General features: G+C 44.1%; 1 protein-coding gene across 7 annotated transcripts; it reads left to right on the forward strand.

Annotated features, from left to right (window-relative positions):
• Positions 1–10,279, forward strand: LOC308503537 (RNA-binding protein 4B). Of its 7 annotated transcripts, none has more exons than XR_013994199.1 (5): positions 6–225; positions 906–1,329; positions 6,491–7,167; positions 8,765–8,986; positions 9,592–10,279. XR_013994199.1 is itself a non-coding variant. In XM_081062856.1 (4 exons), exons 2-3 carry the CDS (start codon positions 918–920, stop codon positions 7,156–7,158), a joined length of 1,080 nt encoding a protein of 359 aa, XP_080918982.1. In that variant the 5' UTR covers positions 1–225; positions 906–917; the 3' UTR covers positions 7,159–7,167; positions 9,673–10,279. The 7 variants fall into 7 exon arrangements, 5 of the variants coding, with proteins under 5 accessions (XP_080918982.1, XP_080918981.1, XP_080918979.1 ...); XR_013994200.1 differs by having other exon boundaries at positions 9,673–10,279; XM_081062856.1 differs by lacking the exon at positions 8,765–8,986 and having other exon boundaries at positions 1–225; positions 9,673–10,279.
• Positions 10,280–19,010: the final 8,731 nt, after the last annotated feature.

Consider the following 19,010-nt stretch of genomic DNA (forward strand, 5'->3'; position numbering starts at 1 on the left):
GAATCGGGGAAGCTGGGAGCTGAGCCCCGGGCAACAATTTACATGCGGCCGTGGGATTGGTCGCCCGGCTCCTGCGAGGGGGAGGGGAGAGCCAGCGCACACTCGCGCGTGCGTGAGCTGGCGCGCGAGATAGGGCCCGGTCGCGCCGAGGCTCGAGCGGCCGTCGCCATTTTGTAGGGTTCTCTCTGACGCGGGAGCCGCCGCCACCACCGCCGCCGCCCGGAGGTGTGAGGGGCTCTTGTGGGTGTGTGGGGAGCTCGAGGGCGGGCCGGAGCGGGCCAGGCCGGGCCTCGGAGGGCGAGGATGGCCCCGGATTTGGGTTTCTCTTCTGGCTGCGGGAGGTCCCGGGAAGACAACGGGAGGAGGCGGGGCCGGGTCCCCGGAGGGGGCGGGGCAGGGGTCGGGTCGAGTCTTTGTTGGGGCGAAGGAGCTGGAGGTTGGGAGGTCCAGGAGTGGGGCGAAAGGAGCCTTTTGATTCTTAAGAGTATTTTCATAGGCGATACCGCACGGAGGAGAGGTACACAGATTTCCCTCCAAAATCTTGTGACCGGGGACATTCACATACATGCCTCTTGCCTCCCGCTTGGGCTCTTCTCTTTCCTTCCCCCCAAAGAGTATTTTGAGACGGGAAACTGCTAACTAACCCTATTACTTAAATGTGCCTCATTTCACGGAGATGATGGACAATGCAGTGCTCGCCGCCCCCCGACCTCCTGTTTGCGTGTCACACACAGCTCACACTGCTCCTTAACAAACCTTTCTCTCAATTGAGAAAAAAATAACGGATGTCTGTGTGAGGGACTTGAAAGTGCCAGGAACTTCTTCGGAGGATTAAACCAAATGCGACGCACTGGAATTGCCGGCTCCACCCCTAACTTGTGGGAATCTTGTTTCTCCCCTCTCAGGCTCTTGTCAGAATGGTGAAGCTGTTCATCGGAAACCTGCCCCGGGAGGCCACCGAGCAGGAGATCCGCTCACTCTTTGAGCAGTATGGGAAGGTGCTGGAATGCGACATCATTAAGAACTACGGCTTTGTGCACATAGAGGACAAGACGGCGGCCGAGGACGCCATCCGCAACCTGCACCATTACAAGCTGCACGGGGTGAACATCAACGTGGAAGCCAGCAAGAATAAGAGCAAAGCTTCAACCAAGTTGCATGTGGGCAACATCAGCCCCACCTGTACCAACCAAGAGCTTCGGGCCAAGTTTGAGGAGTATGGTCCAGTCATCGAATGTGACATCGTGAAAGATTATGCCTTCGTACACATGGAGCGGGCAGAGGATGCGGTAGAGGCCATCAGGGGCCTCGACAACACAGAGTTTCAAGGTGAACTGCTCTGGGGTCTGGGTGGCAGGACTCAGTGGGGTCCGTCTAGCTCAAAGCACAGGCAAGAACATAGGGCCAGGGGGCTGGCTGGGTGGTCTCTTCCATTCCATTTCAGCGGGAAAGAATAGAAAGATTGTATGTTTACCACTCTTAAGCGCAGTAGCTCTTGGAGAAGCAAATACTTGCCCTTTTCAGGTTTGCCAAGATTTTCAATGGCACAGTATCACAAACTGGGTTACTGCATCCTTCAGGTTTCATTCATTCGAGTGCTATTGGAAGTTTAACCTGCCTGGGCAAATGAGTACCTCATGGGAAAAGGGAGGATACATTCTCTGGCTTACCTGTTTCTTTCGTTTTGACCAGAAAGCCTTCTATTTGAGAGTTCAGATGCGTAGGATTTATACTCTTTACGGCCTTGGGTGATGGGTTGTGGTGGGAAAAAAGAACGGGGAGATCTGAGGAACCCCTGTATTCTAAATCTGGGTGGTGAACCTGGATTTGGGGGGAGTACCTTCTGAGTGCTCAAATTTGTTCAGCCTGTGAACTAGACGAGCACAGCCAAAAACTGTGCCATGGATTACAGATGCTCCTCGACTTACGATGGGATTGTGTCCTGATAAGCCCATCAGAAGTGGAAAATACCATAAATCAAAAATGTATTTAATATGACACTGTAGAGTACCAGTTGTTTGCCCTCGTGATCGTGGGGGCGACTGGAGCAGTGGCTCACCACCATTGCCCAGCATCCCCAGAGAGGACGGTACCATGTATCACTAGCCTGGGAAAAGATCAAAATTTGAAGTACAGAATGCATATTGCTTTCATACCACCATAAAGTGGAACCATTGTAAGTCGGGGACTGTCTGTATTCTGCTCCACCTCTTGTTTATCCCGAAGGGAAAAGAGAAATTTGTAAAAATATTAGGATGCATAAGAATGATGGCCCTGCTTCTTCTGAGGAAATTCCGGTAAGATATTCTAGTAAATAACGTGCTGTTGATCTCAATAATAAAGGTACATATGTTGTCATTACTACCACAGGAGGTTGTCTGAGGACTCTAGAACTGTACTAATATGGTAGCTACTAGCCACATGTAGCTATTAAATTGAAATTAAATAAAATGTAAAAATCAGTGTATCAGTTGTACTGCGCACATTGCAAGCACTCAGAAGTCACATGAGGCAAGTGGCTACTGTCTTAGCACAGATATGGAACATTTCCATCATCAAAGTTCTGTTGGACAGTGCTGCTCTACAAGTTTTTATATCTTATGGATCAGTGTAGTGATCCGTAAGATTTAAAACATCATTGGGAAAGAAAAATCTGTTTTTGTTGACAGTATCATCTTGGATCACACATTTACTGCCACTTTTCAGGTTCCAAACTAACACCATGTTTTGTCTGGGTGCCACAAAAAGGGTTAAGTACTTAAGGGGCCTCTGCTAAATCTGGGAAACAGAAAAGAAATGGGAGAAGAGGAGACGTTGACCAGAAAGGGGTGAGAGAGTTTGTAAATAGTGGAGATTGCAGATAGTGCCTCAGATATCTCTGGCCTCAGCCAGTGGTGACCTGGCATTTAGCTAGTCTCTAAAGCATAGGGCAGATGTTGTAGATAACTTGCTACAAAGTCATGTGACTTTGGACAAGTATTTTAACTTCTCTGTACTTCATTTTCCCCACTTACAAAAGAGAGTTAATGAGCCCTGCGGTACCTCCCTCACATCACAGATGGTAGGTAGTAAGGCTAGAATGAGGGGTAATAGATGTGAAAGTGTTTAGACAGTAGAAAGTGACGAAAGGTTTGTTCCCAACAATGCGTGTGTTTCTGTTATGGTTAGAAACTTACTTAAAATGCGCTAGTTAGCTTTTCTTCTTTACATTTGTTTTTATTTTGTTATTTTGGAAAGCTTGCACATCAGACAGCTTTAAAAATATTCTTAATTATTTTCATTTGATGGGGGAGGGAATCATGAATGGATAGTGGCAGGGTTGAAATAGAGGTTCTCTTGACAGGTAACAAGCCATGTAAAAAGAATGCAGTTAAAGTGAGGGACAAATTGCAGAGATATTTTAGTAATGTAATACTGCATGTCCTTACTTTTTAATATGCAATTGAATAAAAGGATGGGGCAAAGGTATGTATATGGAAGTCAGTTAATTGGGGAACGTTGGCTTAGAAGGAGTGTGTTTTAATAAAGCAGGTTTAATTACTTTAGGAAGTGGATATCTGACTAATGCAGTAATCCATTAGATTTTTTAAAAATGTCATCACTAGAAAAGAAAAATTCTTTATTTGGTTTTCATATTCTTAGCTTAGCCCCTCTGGAGAAAACCCTCTACTCCCAGTTACACACAGACATTTTTATAACTAGCTCTTTTTTCTCCAGATGGTAAGAGAAAGTTTAGCATTGGAAAAGTCGCAGTTTTACAGAAAATACAATCTAGATACCAACTTGTCACGTTTTTCGATAAAGCCTTTTCAGCTATCTAATAAAGGTAACCCTTAAGACTGCCACTTTGGGCATCTTCTGAACCTTTCCTATGTTAATGGCTGTCATTGTATGACTTCTTATAGGAAGTAGCAGAACCTGAGTTTACCTGGGTCTTTCAGGATCTGTTTCCTCTCCACACAAACCATAGAAAACTGTACCCCTATTGAGGTAGCAGACTGTTTGAAGACCTTAAAGAAGCTGTTCCCAACTAACAATTCAGGCAACTGAATTGGGAATATGTAAGAGTTCAGGTAAATAAGCATTAAATTGGAGTCTTGTGTGTCAGCTACATCCTCAACTTTCTCTGGACCCTGGAATGGGGTAGGTGCTCAGAACCCCACGTTGCCCACCTCGGCATTTTAATACTCTTTTCTGTTCCAGCTTTCAAAAGAAAACACTTTTAATTGGGCTGGTTTTCTGGTAAATGTTGGCAGTGCATTTCAGTAATTTTTGGAGGTCTCAGAAAATCGTTAAACTTTTTACCTCTCCAAGTATAGGAGAGTGGTAGAATTTAACTTTCTTTCAGTTTTCTTTGTCATTGGTTACCTAAGGTAATAGAGAAGGACAGCATTCTTCAGTTATTAAGAACTTTAGGAGATTTAAATTAAAAGCCTAGTTTACAACCTTTGGAAAGATTGTGTGAAAAAAACCTATCACTTCTATTACAGACCTTTTAGTTTCAGGTAAAAAGTATTTTACTAAGTCCTTTTCACAGCTACTATAGAGGTAGATTTTGCCACAGATGTTTATAAACGGAGTTCCACTCTAAATAAAGCACGCATGAAGACTGGATGTAGTAAACAAAACATCAAGGAAGAATCACTGGGTTTTGTTCCTGGGCCGTAAAGAGCAGGTGAAATTGAAATTTTTTTCCTTAAAAATGTACTTTTAAACCTCTGGATTGGCTGCTTTTTAGATTGTCATGGTTACTGCGACTACAGAATTGGAGCAGTTTGTGTCTGTCACACATTAATGTCACCATGCATGATTGAAAGCCAACTAATTTGTAGTCTTCCAGTCTAAATTATAGGGATAATTTGTGATACAAATTGGGGCAAAAATCTGTGTGTTTCTGTTCTAGGCATAGTTAGCATGTGGCCCTTCGTAAGTTAAGAATTAGAATGGGAGTGTTTAAATCTCCGCACATGGTGGGATGGCTAAATGCTGCTTTCAGAGAACTGTTGCCATTTGGTATCTGTTGACTATATCCCTGATGATGGTGGGTGCTGCCTCTGCTAGCAGCTGGAAGTCAAAAGCTGAGCACCTTTGTTTCTGCTAAAGAAAGGGTTTTAAGTTGGAGGGAGCAACTACTAGAAACTGGGGTGGTAGGAATCATAGAAACTGGGCAGAAATGAGTTTGACTAAAGTGATACTACACTAACCCGCTCCCCTCTCAGGGTCAGTGCATGGCGCTGCTCTGGCTGCCGTCCTGATCGGGCTGTTCCAATGGTGGAGCGCGAGGCCTCCTATCGCATAACTGCTTCCAGAACAAGGTCTGTTAAAGAGAGCACCTGCTGATCGCGGAGGGGGGATTTGTGCTGGCAGCCTCTGAGTGATGCGAAGGCCCTGTCTCTACGTCTGTGCTGGCTGCCTTTGGGCTCCAATTTGAAAAGCATTGCCTCGATCTCCAAAGTCTTAATGCAGTTTGGGACTAAATACTGCCAAGAATACTCTTTTTCTCAAACTGCTTTTAAAGACTTTGGATGCTTTAAGGGTTCCTGGGCTTGGTTGCACACAAGCGCAGGGCGAAGATTGTTTCTTCTCTTAGCTGTTCCTCATGCTGGTCATTTCCTGGAAGTATGGATGTGGCTTGTTTGTATGGGTGCCCAGAGGTCTTCAGGCAAATGGTGCATTTTTCTAACAAAGAGATGACCCCCTAAAAAGAACTGTAGGCCATGTGGCAGGATGAAATGCTGATCATTTCATTACATGGGAACACACTGTCCCTAAGAAACCAGTACTGCTTCGCGATCTTTCTAATTCTTCCTGTTGAGACACGTTGGTCAAGTAGTTTTCTTTTCCACAGTAGGCATGGATTCACCCTTGCTGAAAAAAAGTGGGGGGTGGGTTGAAATCTGGAGGGTCTTGTAACTCCTAGATGTACTGAAGATAAAGCAGATGGTGAGCCAGGCATGATTTGTGTACCCAGCATAGCCTTCTGTGACACCGCAAAAATGGCTGGAGGAGACAAGACGGACAGAAGTTCGCTGTGGTCTTTACGCTGCAGTGAATGCTCAGGCCTGCGTGGCCCTGAGGAAATCGGAGAGGTTGGTAAGATACTTTCCAAATCTGGCACAACTGGGCTTTGTTGGATATCTGATTTGGAAAATTTGGCAGGTTTTGAATTGTGAGAATTTTTCAGTCTTAGCAGTAAAATGCAGAAACTTGCAATTTCTGTATTGGGGCGGGGGAAAGGAAACTTGTGGAGAAAGAAGTAGGAGGGAATCCAGGCTCCTCTCGTAAGAAAGTATTGACTGGTCTCTGAGGACTCAAATTTTCTAGCTTTTAACCTGTATTAAAACTTCAACTTCTTTTGCGGGGGATTGCTGAATTAGGGTCTCAGGAGTGTGTGTATGTATGTGTGTCCTATGCCAACTAGCTGACTGTCATTTGGGGAGGATAAAGAATGTGGATGAGTTATAACAAATCTTATATCTATTTCCTCAAGGCAAACGAATGCACGTGCAGTTGTCCACCAGCCGGCTTAGGACTGCGCCCGGGATGGGAGACCAGAGCGGCTGCTATCGGTGCGGGAAAGAGGGGCACTGGTCCAAAGAGTGCCCGGTAGATCGTTCGGGCCGCGTGGCAGACTTTACCGAGCAGTATAATGAGCAATATGGAGCAGTGCGTACACCTTACACCATGGGCTACGGGGAGTCCGTGTATTACAACGATGCTTACGGAGCGCTCGACTACTATAAGCGTTATCGCGTCCGCTCCTACGAGGCAGTGGCGGCGGCAGCAGCAGCTTCTGCGTACAACTACGCAGAACAGACTATGTCCCATCTGCCTCAAGTCCAGAGCTCAGCTGTGACCAGTCACCTCAACTCCGCCGCTGTGGATCCCTACGACAGACACCTGCTGCCGAACTCCGGTGCTGCTGCCACCTCAGCTGCTATGGCTGCTGCCGCTGCCACCACTTCGTCCTATTATGGAAGGGACAGGAGCCCCCTTCGTCGTGCTGCAGCTGTGCTCCCCACAGTTGGAGAGGGCTACGGTTATGGGCCAGAGAGTGAGCTGTCTCAGGCTTCAGCCGCTGCACGGAATTCTCTGTATGACATGGCCCGGTATGAGCGGGAGCAGTATGTGGACCGAGCGCGGTACTCAGCCTTTTAAAGACTGGAGGTGAGAGTGGGGTGGATCTGGCTTAGAGATCTGTTTAATTCCCTTGAGAGAGACCCATGCTGCCTAGAGGAAGCTAAAGCCACCTGTTTGCTGTCAGGACAGGAGTGTCCAAAAGGTATCAATTATGTGTTAGTCTGAAATAGGCCTCTAGCTTAAGCCAGGGGTCCATCTAGCCTATGGAGGTTTTAGGGTGAGTTCAACCATCTTGATCCTTCTGAGAGAACAAACCTAGTTTGTTGGAATATTGTTCTCTAAACAAGTGTAAGCAGATCTGGGTTACAGAAATATAGTTAAGAGAACTAACATTTGTTGAGTGCCTTCTGTGCATATTATATCATTTAATCTACACAATAAGCCTTTAAGATATTTTCTTTTTTACAGAGAAGGGACCTAAGCCTCAGAGAGGTTAAGTCATCTGGTAATTGAGAGGTTGAGCCAGAATTCCAACTCAGGCCTGGCTGACTCCTAAACCTATTCTCTTTCCACTAAAGTCACTGTGGTGTAAGCTGAAGAGTACAGGTTCAGGAGTTAATAATGAATGTCCCAGTGAGAATCTGAACTGTAACTTTAGACTTCCCATTTGCTAATAAAACTACTACTTAGGTCATGAGCCTTTATCAGAGGAAACCTTTCTAATATACAGCTATAAGTCAGATAAAAGTCCTATAAATTGTAGGTGTTTAGTTCTAAGACACTGGCTTGAAAGAGGAATGTTTTGATGCCACTGTCCCACAGAGTTCTTTCCTTATTAGTATTCCAGAACAACTCGTTCTCCACGGGCACCGAAGTCAGATTTCTGCATAGCCAGTGATGCTATCACATAGAGCCTGAGGCTTCCTGTTTTTTCCAGCAATTTTTGTTGTTTCTTGTTTGAGGAACATTTACAGAACTAGATAAAACAGGTAGTTTTTAATGTGCATAAAATCCCATTAGTGGTGACCCTGGAAATTTAATGTTTCCTACTTCAGAAAATGTATACCAAAATATGATGAAGTGGTAAGAAGAATCAGGAGTTTCTAGAGATCGATAAATCTCTTAGGCTGAGTGGAAATGGCATGACTACAACTTTTATTCTCATGGTGGTCCTTGTACCTTGAAACTGAGAATCACTTGAAAGGGAGACCTGGGAGCGAAGTGCAAGTTAGTACCACTGAGTTTCCGGGGTTCCTAACTTCCCTCTTTGGTGTATGTGTAGATGGGGATTTGCCGTTTTCATAGTGAGAAGCAAACAGCATAAACTTGTGATGAGTTCTACCGTGTATGACCATGACAAGACTGGTGTCTCCTGGGACCATTGTGTAGCAGTGTGTGTTCATGCGCATGAAGTAGATTATCTCAGTGTGTGAAATCTGCCATTAATTTTTACTTTGAATGCAGCTGAATCTGCCGTGAAGTGGGATGTGCCTCTGAAGTCAGGTGGTATCATCAGAGAACTTCTGTCCACTCGAATGTTTCAAAACAAAGTTAAATATTAAATTAGTATATGTGGTCTTTAAAGGATATTGACTAGGTATTTTTAAATGAATTTTGACTGCAAGCAGTGGTTGTTCAACTAACCTCTCTTTAGTGATGACTTTTAAAGAAACTTACCTTCCAGGTGTGAACCTCAAATGGACTGAATAACCCTGAGTTGGTTGCAGTCCCAGGAGCCTGATGTTAATGAGGCTGCCAGGATGAAATACTCCAGAACTGTTGGGGATCCAAATTCGGGTCTCACCCTAGCACAACTGATTCAAGAACGTCACAACTTTTGAAGTCGATTGGCACAGATCAAGACCAAGATTTGGCCCTTTGTCTGTAATAAGTAGAGGAACTTGGTGTGAGTTAATTTTTTTTTTCCCCCAGCCATTGGTGTCTGGAGTTTCCATCATCAATGGAAGAATTAGAGAATTTTAGGATTTCTTCTTTTCATTTGGTAAGGGAAATGTGGTCAATTAGAGGGATTACTAGAATTATGGCTCTAAATCTATGACTGTATGACATGTAGGTATGTTGGAGGGTAAATGAACCACTCTGATACCCTTTGTGACTGTCATTTTTGAAAACTTGTTTACTATGAAAGATTAAAATGAAACAAATTCAGAATAGTGCAGTTGGCCACATTTGAGATTTTGGCATCTTCTGCTTTTTCTAGACCCCAAAATTAAATTACGGTTCTTGATAATATCTGTATGCCCTTTGTTACAGCGATAGTAGCCTTGTATCATAGAGGTTGTCTTGCCTAAAAGATGGCTAAGAAAATGAGAAAGATGTATTTGTCACCAACGCAGCAATCTTCCAGATAGATTGCTTCTTGTTCTATATGTAGCTATAAGTAGATTCCTATATAGTCACAATAGACTCCTGGGTAATGACATGGGATATGTTTGATCCAGTCTGACTTGGTTTTGTTTTGTTCTTTGTTCTTTTCCCTCTGGAATGCAGGACAGGACCAGGGCCCTTGTACTCGGAGCCAAGCTGCTCTCCAGGCATTGTGTAAGCCTCTTGTGTTGTGCTCTCTTTCAGGTAGGATAATTGCGGACTGAACCCTCGGGCTGCGGTCATATATGAGAACTTGCTCCGCGCGGTCCCCTTTGCCGGGATGTTTCCATTGCTTCATGTTTCAGTAAACAAAGGAGTTTGTGACCAACTATGTTTTCTTTCTTAATTTAATTCTAAGTTGACTTTTTCTTTCCTCCTGATACAAGTCTCTGTAGCCTTTCACTCTGTTCCTTATATTCTCAGCCTCTGAGCAGCCCTAGGTAAGGATTATGCTGACACCCCCTTTCCTGTACAGTGGAACCCCTCTTATCTTGCTTTCCTTAGGAGTTGAGCCCTTCTCTGTCCACCTGCAACATCTCCTTTCCCTTTAAAATGACCATGTAGCAGCAAGCAACCTTTTACTCTTCTCTGTTAGCTCTGGACTCTAACATTGAAGCTGATCTTCTGAATTTGCTAGGACCATTGGGGTTTCTTGCGAGGGGGAGGGGGTTGTTGTTTTGTTTTGTTTTTTTATGTCTGACCTGTGATCGTGGTACAGCATTAGCTGAAATTTAGACTTGTTTTTACTCCACTCCTCCCACTTTTTTTTTTTTTTTTTAATATTTTGACAAATAAACGTTTCTAACACAAGTATCTTTTTGTGTTTGTGTGACTGTTATTTAACCAGTATCTTCTGGTTCTTTCTCAGTTGTGCTCAAACTACAAAATTTAAGTGAATCGATGTCTGAAATTTAGATGTAGAAGGAAGGATTTAATGAGGTAGGTAATGTGGCCTCGGCAAAGGATTGAGAAAAGTTAGCCAGTATCTTGAGACATTGATAAATACACTCCTTCTTTCTAAATACCAGAGCTGCTCTTTCCATTTGAAAGGCTAGAAAAACCAGGTTAGTAGTGACAGAAGGGGGCCCTGCAGAGAGAAAGAACCATCAGGAAAAGGTGGAGCCAGAATATCACCAACGACCTATCAGGTTGACTCCATTTGACTTTATAGTATATGTTTCTTTAAATTCACTTACAAACTATTTTAAGAGTTCTCCCTTCCCATGGTGTTAATATTTTGCTAGGATTCGACTTTGGCTAAAATGAGATAAGATAGTTATAATGGATCAAAAGACAGGAAACGTCATATTTTGAGCAGGAAAAGCAAGAAGGGTATTAATGATTGGCAGTGACAACATTCTGCAATGAAATGCGTCCTCTAAAATTTTATGAACATTGTATTATATTATCATTGCTTAAAGATCCCCATAAAATGAGTTTAACAATGGATTCAGCCCTACTTAAGTTTTATTGTGTTCTATCTGGAAATTCTGGCTACCTGTGAATGTTTATAATTACATACCATTTCCCCCACATATTTTATACTTTGAGATATTCTTGACATAGGTGAAGCAAACATTTCCCGATTTTTGGGGGGGATAGAATACAGCTAGAGAGAGGTTAACCTGTCAGTGCACACACGCCAACTAGTGGGGGAAGTACACAAAGCCCATCTCAGCTTCAGCATTCCCCAAGGGGACAGGACTGTCCCTGTTACACAAAAAGGAGTAAAGCAAAGCTCCTGGGATTTCCTTGTGATTGATCTGCAACACACCAGGCAGAACAAAAGACATAAATATGTAGGTGTTGCTGGTCCTCTGTGCTAACCTAACACAGTAGTTTAACATAGTCTTGATTTCTATCTCACTGTCACGACAAGCAAAAAAAAGATTAGATTCTGCAAAACAGTTCTACATCAGCATTATCCAATAAAACTGGGCAGTACCGGAAGTGTTCCTTATCTGTGCTGTCCAATTTGTAGCCACCAGCTACCTGTGGTTAAGTAATTAGTGAAGCTAGTTTTTTATTTTAATTATAATTATCTACACATGACTAGAGGACTTGAAATATGGCCAATGAAGCTGAGAAACAATTTCTTATAATGTAATTAGCCATGTGTGGCTAGTGGCTACTGTATTGGACAGCACAGTTTAGATGGTAAAATAAGTTTCTTACGAGGAAAAGAAGCCTTGTAGGATCATGTAAAATATCCTTTCCTTAGAAAACCCTTTCATTCCCTTCAAAATAGGTAACACTGGGAAAGCAGTTAGTTTTGAGCCAGTGTAAGACAACTGTTGAGTAGGAACAAATGTGTTTATTTCGAAACGTCAGTTCTTAAATGAGAAATTTCATGTTGTGGATACAAAATCCCTTTTATTCACCAAGACCATTTTTCTCATTGGCCATTTCAGAGTCCCATGAGGCCTCACACTACAAGTTCCTGAATTCATTTAGATAGTTATTTGAATTCCTGCTGTGAGCCAGGATTTGGGTGATGAATGAGACATGTTCCCAGTAGAGAAGCAAATCTTAATTGCCTCTGTGCTAAGTACTTTGGCAGGACCTATACAGGGTGCTGTGAAAACACACCAGTGACTGACTGGGGTGGGGGGTGGGGGTGTTGCAAGCCATGTGAAGACCAGTGATGCCCGTCAGGAACCAGAAAAGGAGCTGTGGCAAAAAGAAATCTGAAGAGGTAAGTTACAGGTACAGTTCATGAAAGCCTTGTAGGTTGTATTAAGGAATTTCATCTTGACCCTAAGACCAACTGGAAGCTATTACAGGGTTTTATGTTTGGAGGTAACAGGATCAGACTCATTTCTCTTAAAAGATCACTGACTGGAGAGGAACAAAAGTGAGTAACATTATAAATGTGAGATTTGTCTGATTTATAATGGGCCTTTCCTCGAATGAAGCCAGTAGAGTTGTTTTAAAGGAAGAAAAAGTACTTCAGACAGGAAGAGGACCATGCATAAGAACCTGTGATGAGGGGGGCATTCTACGGGGTGGGGTTTAAATCCCTGAGGTTGATTGATAAGCTATAAATAACGGGATGGGCTGCGCCTCTCCCCCTTGAACACTTGCTGAGCACCTGCTTTGGGCCAGGAGCGACCTAAGGGCTTTGCAGAAGGCACCCCTTAGTGCTGAGGGGCAAAGGAGGGGAGACAAGGTCTCATTCAGATAAGAGACAGGAAGATAACGATGAAAATGGTATATTTGCTATGAGAAATGTAAAATCATTGTGAGAGTTCAGAGAAGGGCAATTATGCATTCCTACCAAAACTATAGCTTATTTATGCCTTAAGATTGAAACTTTTATTTCTCTCCTTTGCAATAGAAATGGACCTCTCAATTGGTTAGCAGGCCAAAAAAGAAAAAGAAACAGATTTATCTGTTCAGAGAGTGAAATGTTTGTGAGGGGTGATGAAGGCCAAGGGGAAGTGCCTGGCTCAGTTTGGGGGAAAAAAAAAATGAAGACTTAACATCCCTGGCCTTCCATCTCAATGAATTTCTTCCTGAGTAGTCAGCTATTTGAGGGGGTTTCTGGGGACAGATACACACACCCCAGCCACTTCAAGTAGGAGACAAAATCACCCCAGCCTGATTTAAATAAATGATTTAAATATTGCTGCCTGGGGGGAAAGCATGCAGATTCCCCTAGGTGGTGCCTGAGAACTCCCTGGGTCCTGCAACACCTCCCTGAGGGAGGGGGTAAAGGGGAGACCTACTGAGCCACAGCTGACTTGGCCCAAGTTTTGCCCTGCCCTTGAGGCCTGTGGCAGCCTCCAATCCACCTCTTCCTTGGACTTGCAGCTACACAGTGAAGTGAGACGTGGCACAGAAAGACACGAGGCCCTGAGCGTACTGGATGACCTGCACAGTTTGTGTGGGCAGGAAAGGGTTGGTTAGTTCAGGGTAGCCCAGAAAAGGGAAGCAACTTGCCCAAAACTGGCCTCATGGCTTGTCAGGATTTGGCTCACAGACCTGGTCCTCAGAGACAAAGTCTCCTGCCCTAGGAGACTGGCAGAGGGAGATTTAATAATGCACTGGGGGAGGGAGAAGTAAAAATGCACTGGGGGAGGGAGAAGTAATAATGCATTCCCAGGAAGAGCAGTCAGCTTGTCAGAAGAATTCATCTCAGGGCTTTCTTAAGATCAGGGCTGTGCTCTATTGCTCATGAGAACCGAAGTGCAAGAAATGACAGATCGGCCCGAGAAAAGAGGGAAGTTCTGGCAAAAGGATTTTAATCAGTAGTGTATTACGTTTGCCAGCCCTTTGGAGGATCCAGGCCAAATTCAAACCACATTGCTCTGCACCCACGCGGAAGTGGAGTTCGCACTGCCACAGGCCTCAGCACTCACTAGACTACCGGCTGAAATTCAAACTCCCAGACTTAAATCCAAGCCCTTTCTGTGGCCTTGGGGATGTTACTTAACATCTCTGGGCCTGTTTCATCATAAAATGGAAATAATATATACCTTCCTCTTAAGAGTTGTACAGAGTGAATGTAAGGCATTCAATTGGCTGTTACTATAAGTGTGCAAGCAAAAGACGGGGTCCCAAGCCTCCTGGAGCTCACCAACTAATGGACCAGGTAGACCCTCGAATACACAAATCTGTAACCAACTATCAAGGACTATCTGTGCAGGGAGGTCGAAGGTACAGCTGTCATCATTCCCTCTTCAGACCTTCAAAGATTCCTGTTCCCCTCCTTCCATTTCTTGCCCAGCTGTGGGACCTAGAGACAAACCCACTCAAGCTCTGCATTTAGGGATCACCAGATCGCAAAGCTAAAGGGCTCTTTAGGTTATCAAACAGTTCCACCATCTCTGCCTTTCTTGACCTCTGGACGCTATGGGATGGGGCGTCTCCAGCCTTAACTTAAGCAGCCATCCGTGCATCCCTGGGTCTCTGCCCCAGGGCCGGGTCCTGTGCTGGCACTGTTTCCTCAATGACTGACGGGTGACTGCTAAGGCAGTGGATGGATGGGGGCCAGGGCAGAGGGTAGGGGATCCCCAAGAGGAACACATCATTCAAATGATGCTAACACACACACATTTATTAAATGCCTATTAATATGTCAGGCAGTTGCCAAGCATTGGGGCAATTTCCTAACCCCAAGGTTAAAATTTTGTGAGAAAAAGTTAATGAGTAAGTAAAAAGAAAAACTGGGGAAAGTACCACAAAATACACAAACTGGGCATAATGGGGAAGAATGGCAAGGGGCACCTACTTAGCTGGAGGTTGTCAAAGAGAGCCCTCTGAGCTTGACCCTGAAGCTAAGACCTGAAGGATAAGAAATTCGCCCTAGTGACCAAAGGGAAGGTTCTTCCAGGTAGAAAGAAGGCCCAACGCAGGAAAGTGGTCTATCAAGATCTGAAAAAGAGGGCCAGTATGGTCAGAAAAAGGCAGTTGAGGAAAGAGCCTAACTGGAGTGTCGGGTAGAGGCCAGATATTTCAAAGAGCGTTAGGCCAAGGTAGAGGATTGACATTTTATTTTAAATACAATGGGACGTTGGTGGAAGGTTCTAAGTTATGGAATGACAGTCTGATTTATAGTTAACATCATCCCAGCTACTAAATGAAGATTGAATTTAAGGAAGACGAGAGAGGGAAAAAAGAGATGCCAGAAGGCAGGCCACTGCAGTGGTCCTGGGGGGTGATTGTATGGTTTCAACTTTGGTGTGGCAAAGACATGAACAGAAGTGGCAACGTTTTCTGTGTGTGTGCTAAAAAGGGATGAGGGGGAGAAAGAAGTGAGGGGAGAATCAAGGATGACCACCAGGAATCTGGCTGGAGCAGTTAGGTGGATGGTAATGCCATTTAAAGAGATGGGAAAGATGGAGGAAGTTATTTGGGAGCGGGGAGACTCAGGAGTTCTATTTCAGACGTAACAGCTATGAGTTGTGTTAAGACAACCAAGAACTCTCAAGTACAGCAGGTCCTCATTCAACCTGGCTTTGTTGTAACGTTGATGAGACGCGCAGGAACTTAACTGGTTTATGTCAGAATGTGTTATAGCTGGTTTCGTTATACATCGTTTTGCCAGTACTAAGAAACTATCAGTTACATTGAGGACTTACTGTAGGGCTTTAGATCCCTGAATTTTGAGTAGAGGAGCCATTTGGAGCAAAAGATGTAAATCTGACTCATCAGCATCTAAATCAGCATTATCCCCGAAAACGTGAGCCTCTTATGTAACTTGGAAACTTCTAATAGCCACATTTAGCAGAGTAAAAACAGGTCAAATTAGTATTTGTAATGTATTTCATTTCACCCAATATAGCCAAAATATTATCATTTAACATATAGTAATCAGTAAAAATGAGTACGTTATTCTTTTTCAGAGTTTCTGAAACGCCATGAGTATTACAGCACCGTACGACTCCTTCAGAAGGTATACAAAGCCAAGGGAAGTGAATTCACCTAGAACAAGGTTTCAACCTTGGCACTGAGACTTGGGGCTGGGTAATCCCTATGGGGTAGAGAGCTTATGCTACAGGATCAGCAGCGTCACTGGCCTAGGGGTTGTGAGCTCCAGGGAAATGAAAGGAAGGGGTGGATTTCATGTTAAAACTACAGGGGTCATTTCCAGCACATGCAAAAACCAATCGATGTCTGGAACAGCAACATCAAGAGGTCTTCCCCCACTGTCACTTCTTAAACAATCAGGTTTTTCTTTTCTCTTCTGCCCGTCCTCTGGACATCTGGTAGCATTTGAGGACCACTGTCCTCAAAGAGAAACTCCATGTATCCGTTTGGAGAGATGGGGGGTTATCCAAATTCCCAGGAACCATGGGTACCAATTCAAGTGGCAAGCTTTCATGGCCTCTTGGCCAGACACAGCTTGCTTGAGCAGAGGAGCAAGATTGGGGCTGGTGATGAATATTTGGAAATATTCAGACTCTAGACAGTAGATAAAGCCAAGGGAACTGGAGACACCACCTAAATGAGGAGCATGGAGAAAAGAGGGGTCAGAGCCCTATCCTCACTTTTACTGCCCCGAAAACTGGTCAGCTTCCTTTTCACCTTGAAAACCCAAATCTGTTTAAAACAAAACAGGCCTTCGAGGACTGTCGAGAGGAAGAGCTTGTGCAAATGCTGAGTGGGGAGGGAGATCAATTAGGAAACAACTTGGGAAATCCAGGTGAAAAATCCAGCCTGACCAGGTTGCTAACAGTCAGGAAACCTGAGGACAGCCAATAAGACTTCCTATCGGGTTGAATGTGGGTATAACCCTCAAGGTTTTGGCCAGAGTAACTGAAAGATGAAGTTGCCATCAATTGAGATGGGGGAAGGAACGAGGGGGAGGACAGCAAAAATTCAGTTTTATACAAGCTGTGTTAGAATTATCAGACACCCAAGCAAAAATGTCAAATGGGTAGTAGGATATGAATCTGGAGTTTGGGAGCAACATCTGGACTTACACAAACTGGGAATTTTTGTAGACAGAATGGTATTTGAATCCACAGGATCACCAAAGACCAACATCTGAACTACGGATCCTCCAACATCAAGGTCAGAGGGGGGAAGAGGAATCAGCAGAGGAAATGGAGAAGGTAGGAAAACCAAGAGTGTCGTGTCCTGGAAGTCAAATGAATTAAATGTTAAGGAAGAGTAACGATGTCAAAATGCTAATCTAAGACTTCACCAGGGGCTGACGGGATTAACTGCAAAGCAGCACACGGGCTTTCTGGGGTGACAAAAAGGTTCTATCTACATCCTAATTGTGGTGATGGTTACACAATTGTACAATTTATCAAAATATGTCAAACTGTACTTGAAATTGATATTTTATTGTAAAAAAGGAATACCCCAATAAGGCTATTTTTTTCATTATTATTTTTTAAATTTTATTGGGGAACTGTGTGTTTTTCCAGGACCCAGCAGCTCCAAGTCGTTGTCCTTCAATCTAGTTGTGGAGGGCACAACTCACTGGCCCACGTGGGAATCAAACTAGCAACCTTGTTGTTCAGAGCTCATGCTCTAACCAACTGAGCTCCCCAGCCGCCCCAAGCTAGTTTAAAAGGTGTATTGCAGCATAACACTGCTCTGCTTGGAAACAACGCAAGGCTGCTTTGCCAAGTAAAGGCCTCCAAGGCCCTACATGATCGTTTAACTATCCGACCTCCTCTCCTACCACGCTCTCCCCATCGCTCCACTCTCAACCCTGGCCTCCTTCCTGTTAGAACAGGCAGCTACAATCCCGAACCTTGGGGCCTTTGCTCACACTGATCTCTCTACTTGGAATACGAGGTCTGTTCAGCTCTCACCTCACTCAAGTCTGCTCACGGTTCTCAGCGAGGCCTGGCCACGCTATGCATTACAGTAATCTGCACACGCATCCACCACTCTAGCTCTCCCATCCTCCTTCCTCAGCTCTACCCTGAATACAAAGCTCTTCTCTCCAAACATACACTTGACTGTGTTCACTGTCTTGTCTTCGGTGGGAGTGTAAATTTCACATGGTGGCACTCCATCACTGGGTCACAAGAGGGTAACAGAGGAGAAACCACCACAACCATAATGGACATGATATTTTAGGTTAAAAGAAGTGACCACATGATTTAGCAACATGAATCACGAGCAACATCCCTGTGAAATGGTAGGGGTAAAGGTCTGATTAAAGAGTGCTGACCCAGAGAAAATGGAAGGTGGTACTTGGAGACAGAAACCATAGAAAAGGCCTTTGAGTTTTGCTACAAAAAAGAAGGAAGAAATAAAGTGGTGGTAACTGGCAGGGAAAATAGTCAAGAAAAACTTTTAATGGGAATAACAATGTTTGCAGTGCAAGCAAGATTGATCCAGGAAAGAGGATACATGGATGACATAAGTGGAAAAGAACTGCAGGACTGAGGACAGGCCCTAATGGGATAGAACAACTGGTCTTAGACTAAAACAGTTACCAAGGGAATGGGACCATGCGTGCCAATGCTGGAAGGTGACTTGTGACGAGAATGCTAATTTCTCTTCTGATTGCTTCCGTTTTCTCAGTAAGTATGAAGCAGGTCACCAGCTGAGTAAACACAAGGGAAGAGGAATGGACCAGAGATCTATTCTTTGACTGCTTGACAGAATTGTGTCCACAGTGTGTGCTCATTTAAAGTGAGACTAGTCACCTTCAGCCTCACCTGTCAGGTAAATTGGATTTAATCTGGGTTGTGGGTCTGCCATGCGAGTATGATGCTAGGGCACTGGGTAGCTCCAAGGTTTGCAAGGAAAATGATAATGTCAGCAAAGAATGACAATTATAGGCTATGGATTTCAAGCTGGGTAAGAAATCACAATATTAAGACGGGGAGGGACAATGGAAAGTTGAATCAATGGACTCTTCCAGTGGGAGCAAAAGGGTTAGAATATTAAAGAATTTTCTTATGTTCTTCAAGTGCAGAAGTCCCAGGTATGATGCAAAATCCTGGTGTCCTAAAAAGACTAGAAATTCAACTACCGTACATTTAATTTTCCTGCAGGCCAAAACATCATGAAATAAAAATGACAAACTGGGAAAAACACTAGCAACTCATATCACACAGAGATAATTT

Source organism: Rhinolophus hipposideros (genome assembly GCF_964194185.1).
Source record: "Rhinolophus hipposideros genome assembly, chromosome: 10".
Lineage (NCBI taxonomy): Eukaryota > Metazoa > Chordata > Mammalia > Chiroptera > Rhinolophidae > Rhinolophus > Rhinolophus hipposideros.

What these genes read in the sequence shown, in the direction of transcription:
- LOC308503537 (XM_081062856.1), top strand. Translation starts at nt 918, where the DNA reads ATGGTGAAGCTGTTCATCGGAAACCTGCCCCGGGAGGCCACCGAGCAG. An exon ending in CGACAACACAGAGTTTCAAG is followed by an intron (nt 1,330 to 6,490) that starts GTGAACTGCTCT and finishes TATTTCCTCAAG; the next exon opens with GCAAACGAATGCACGTGCAG.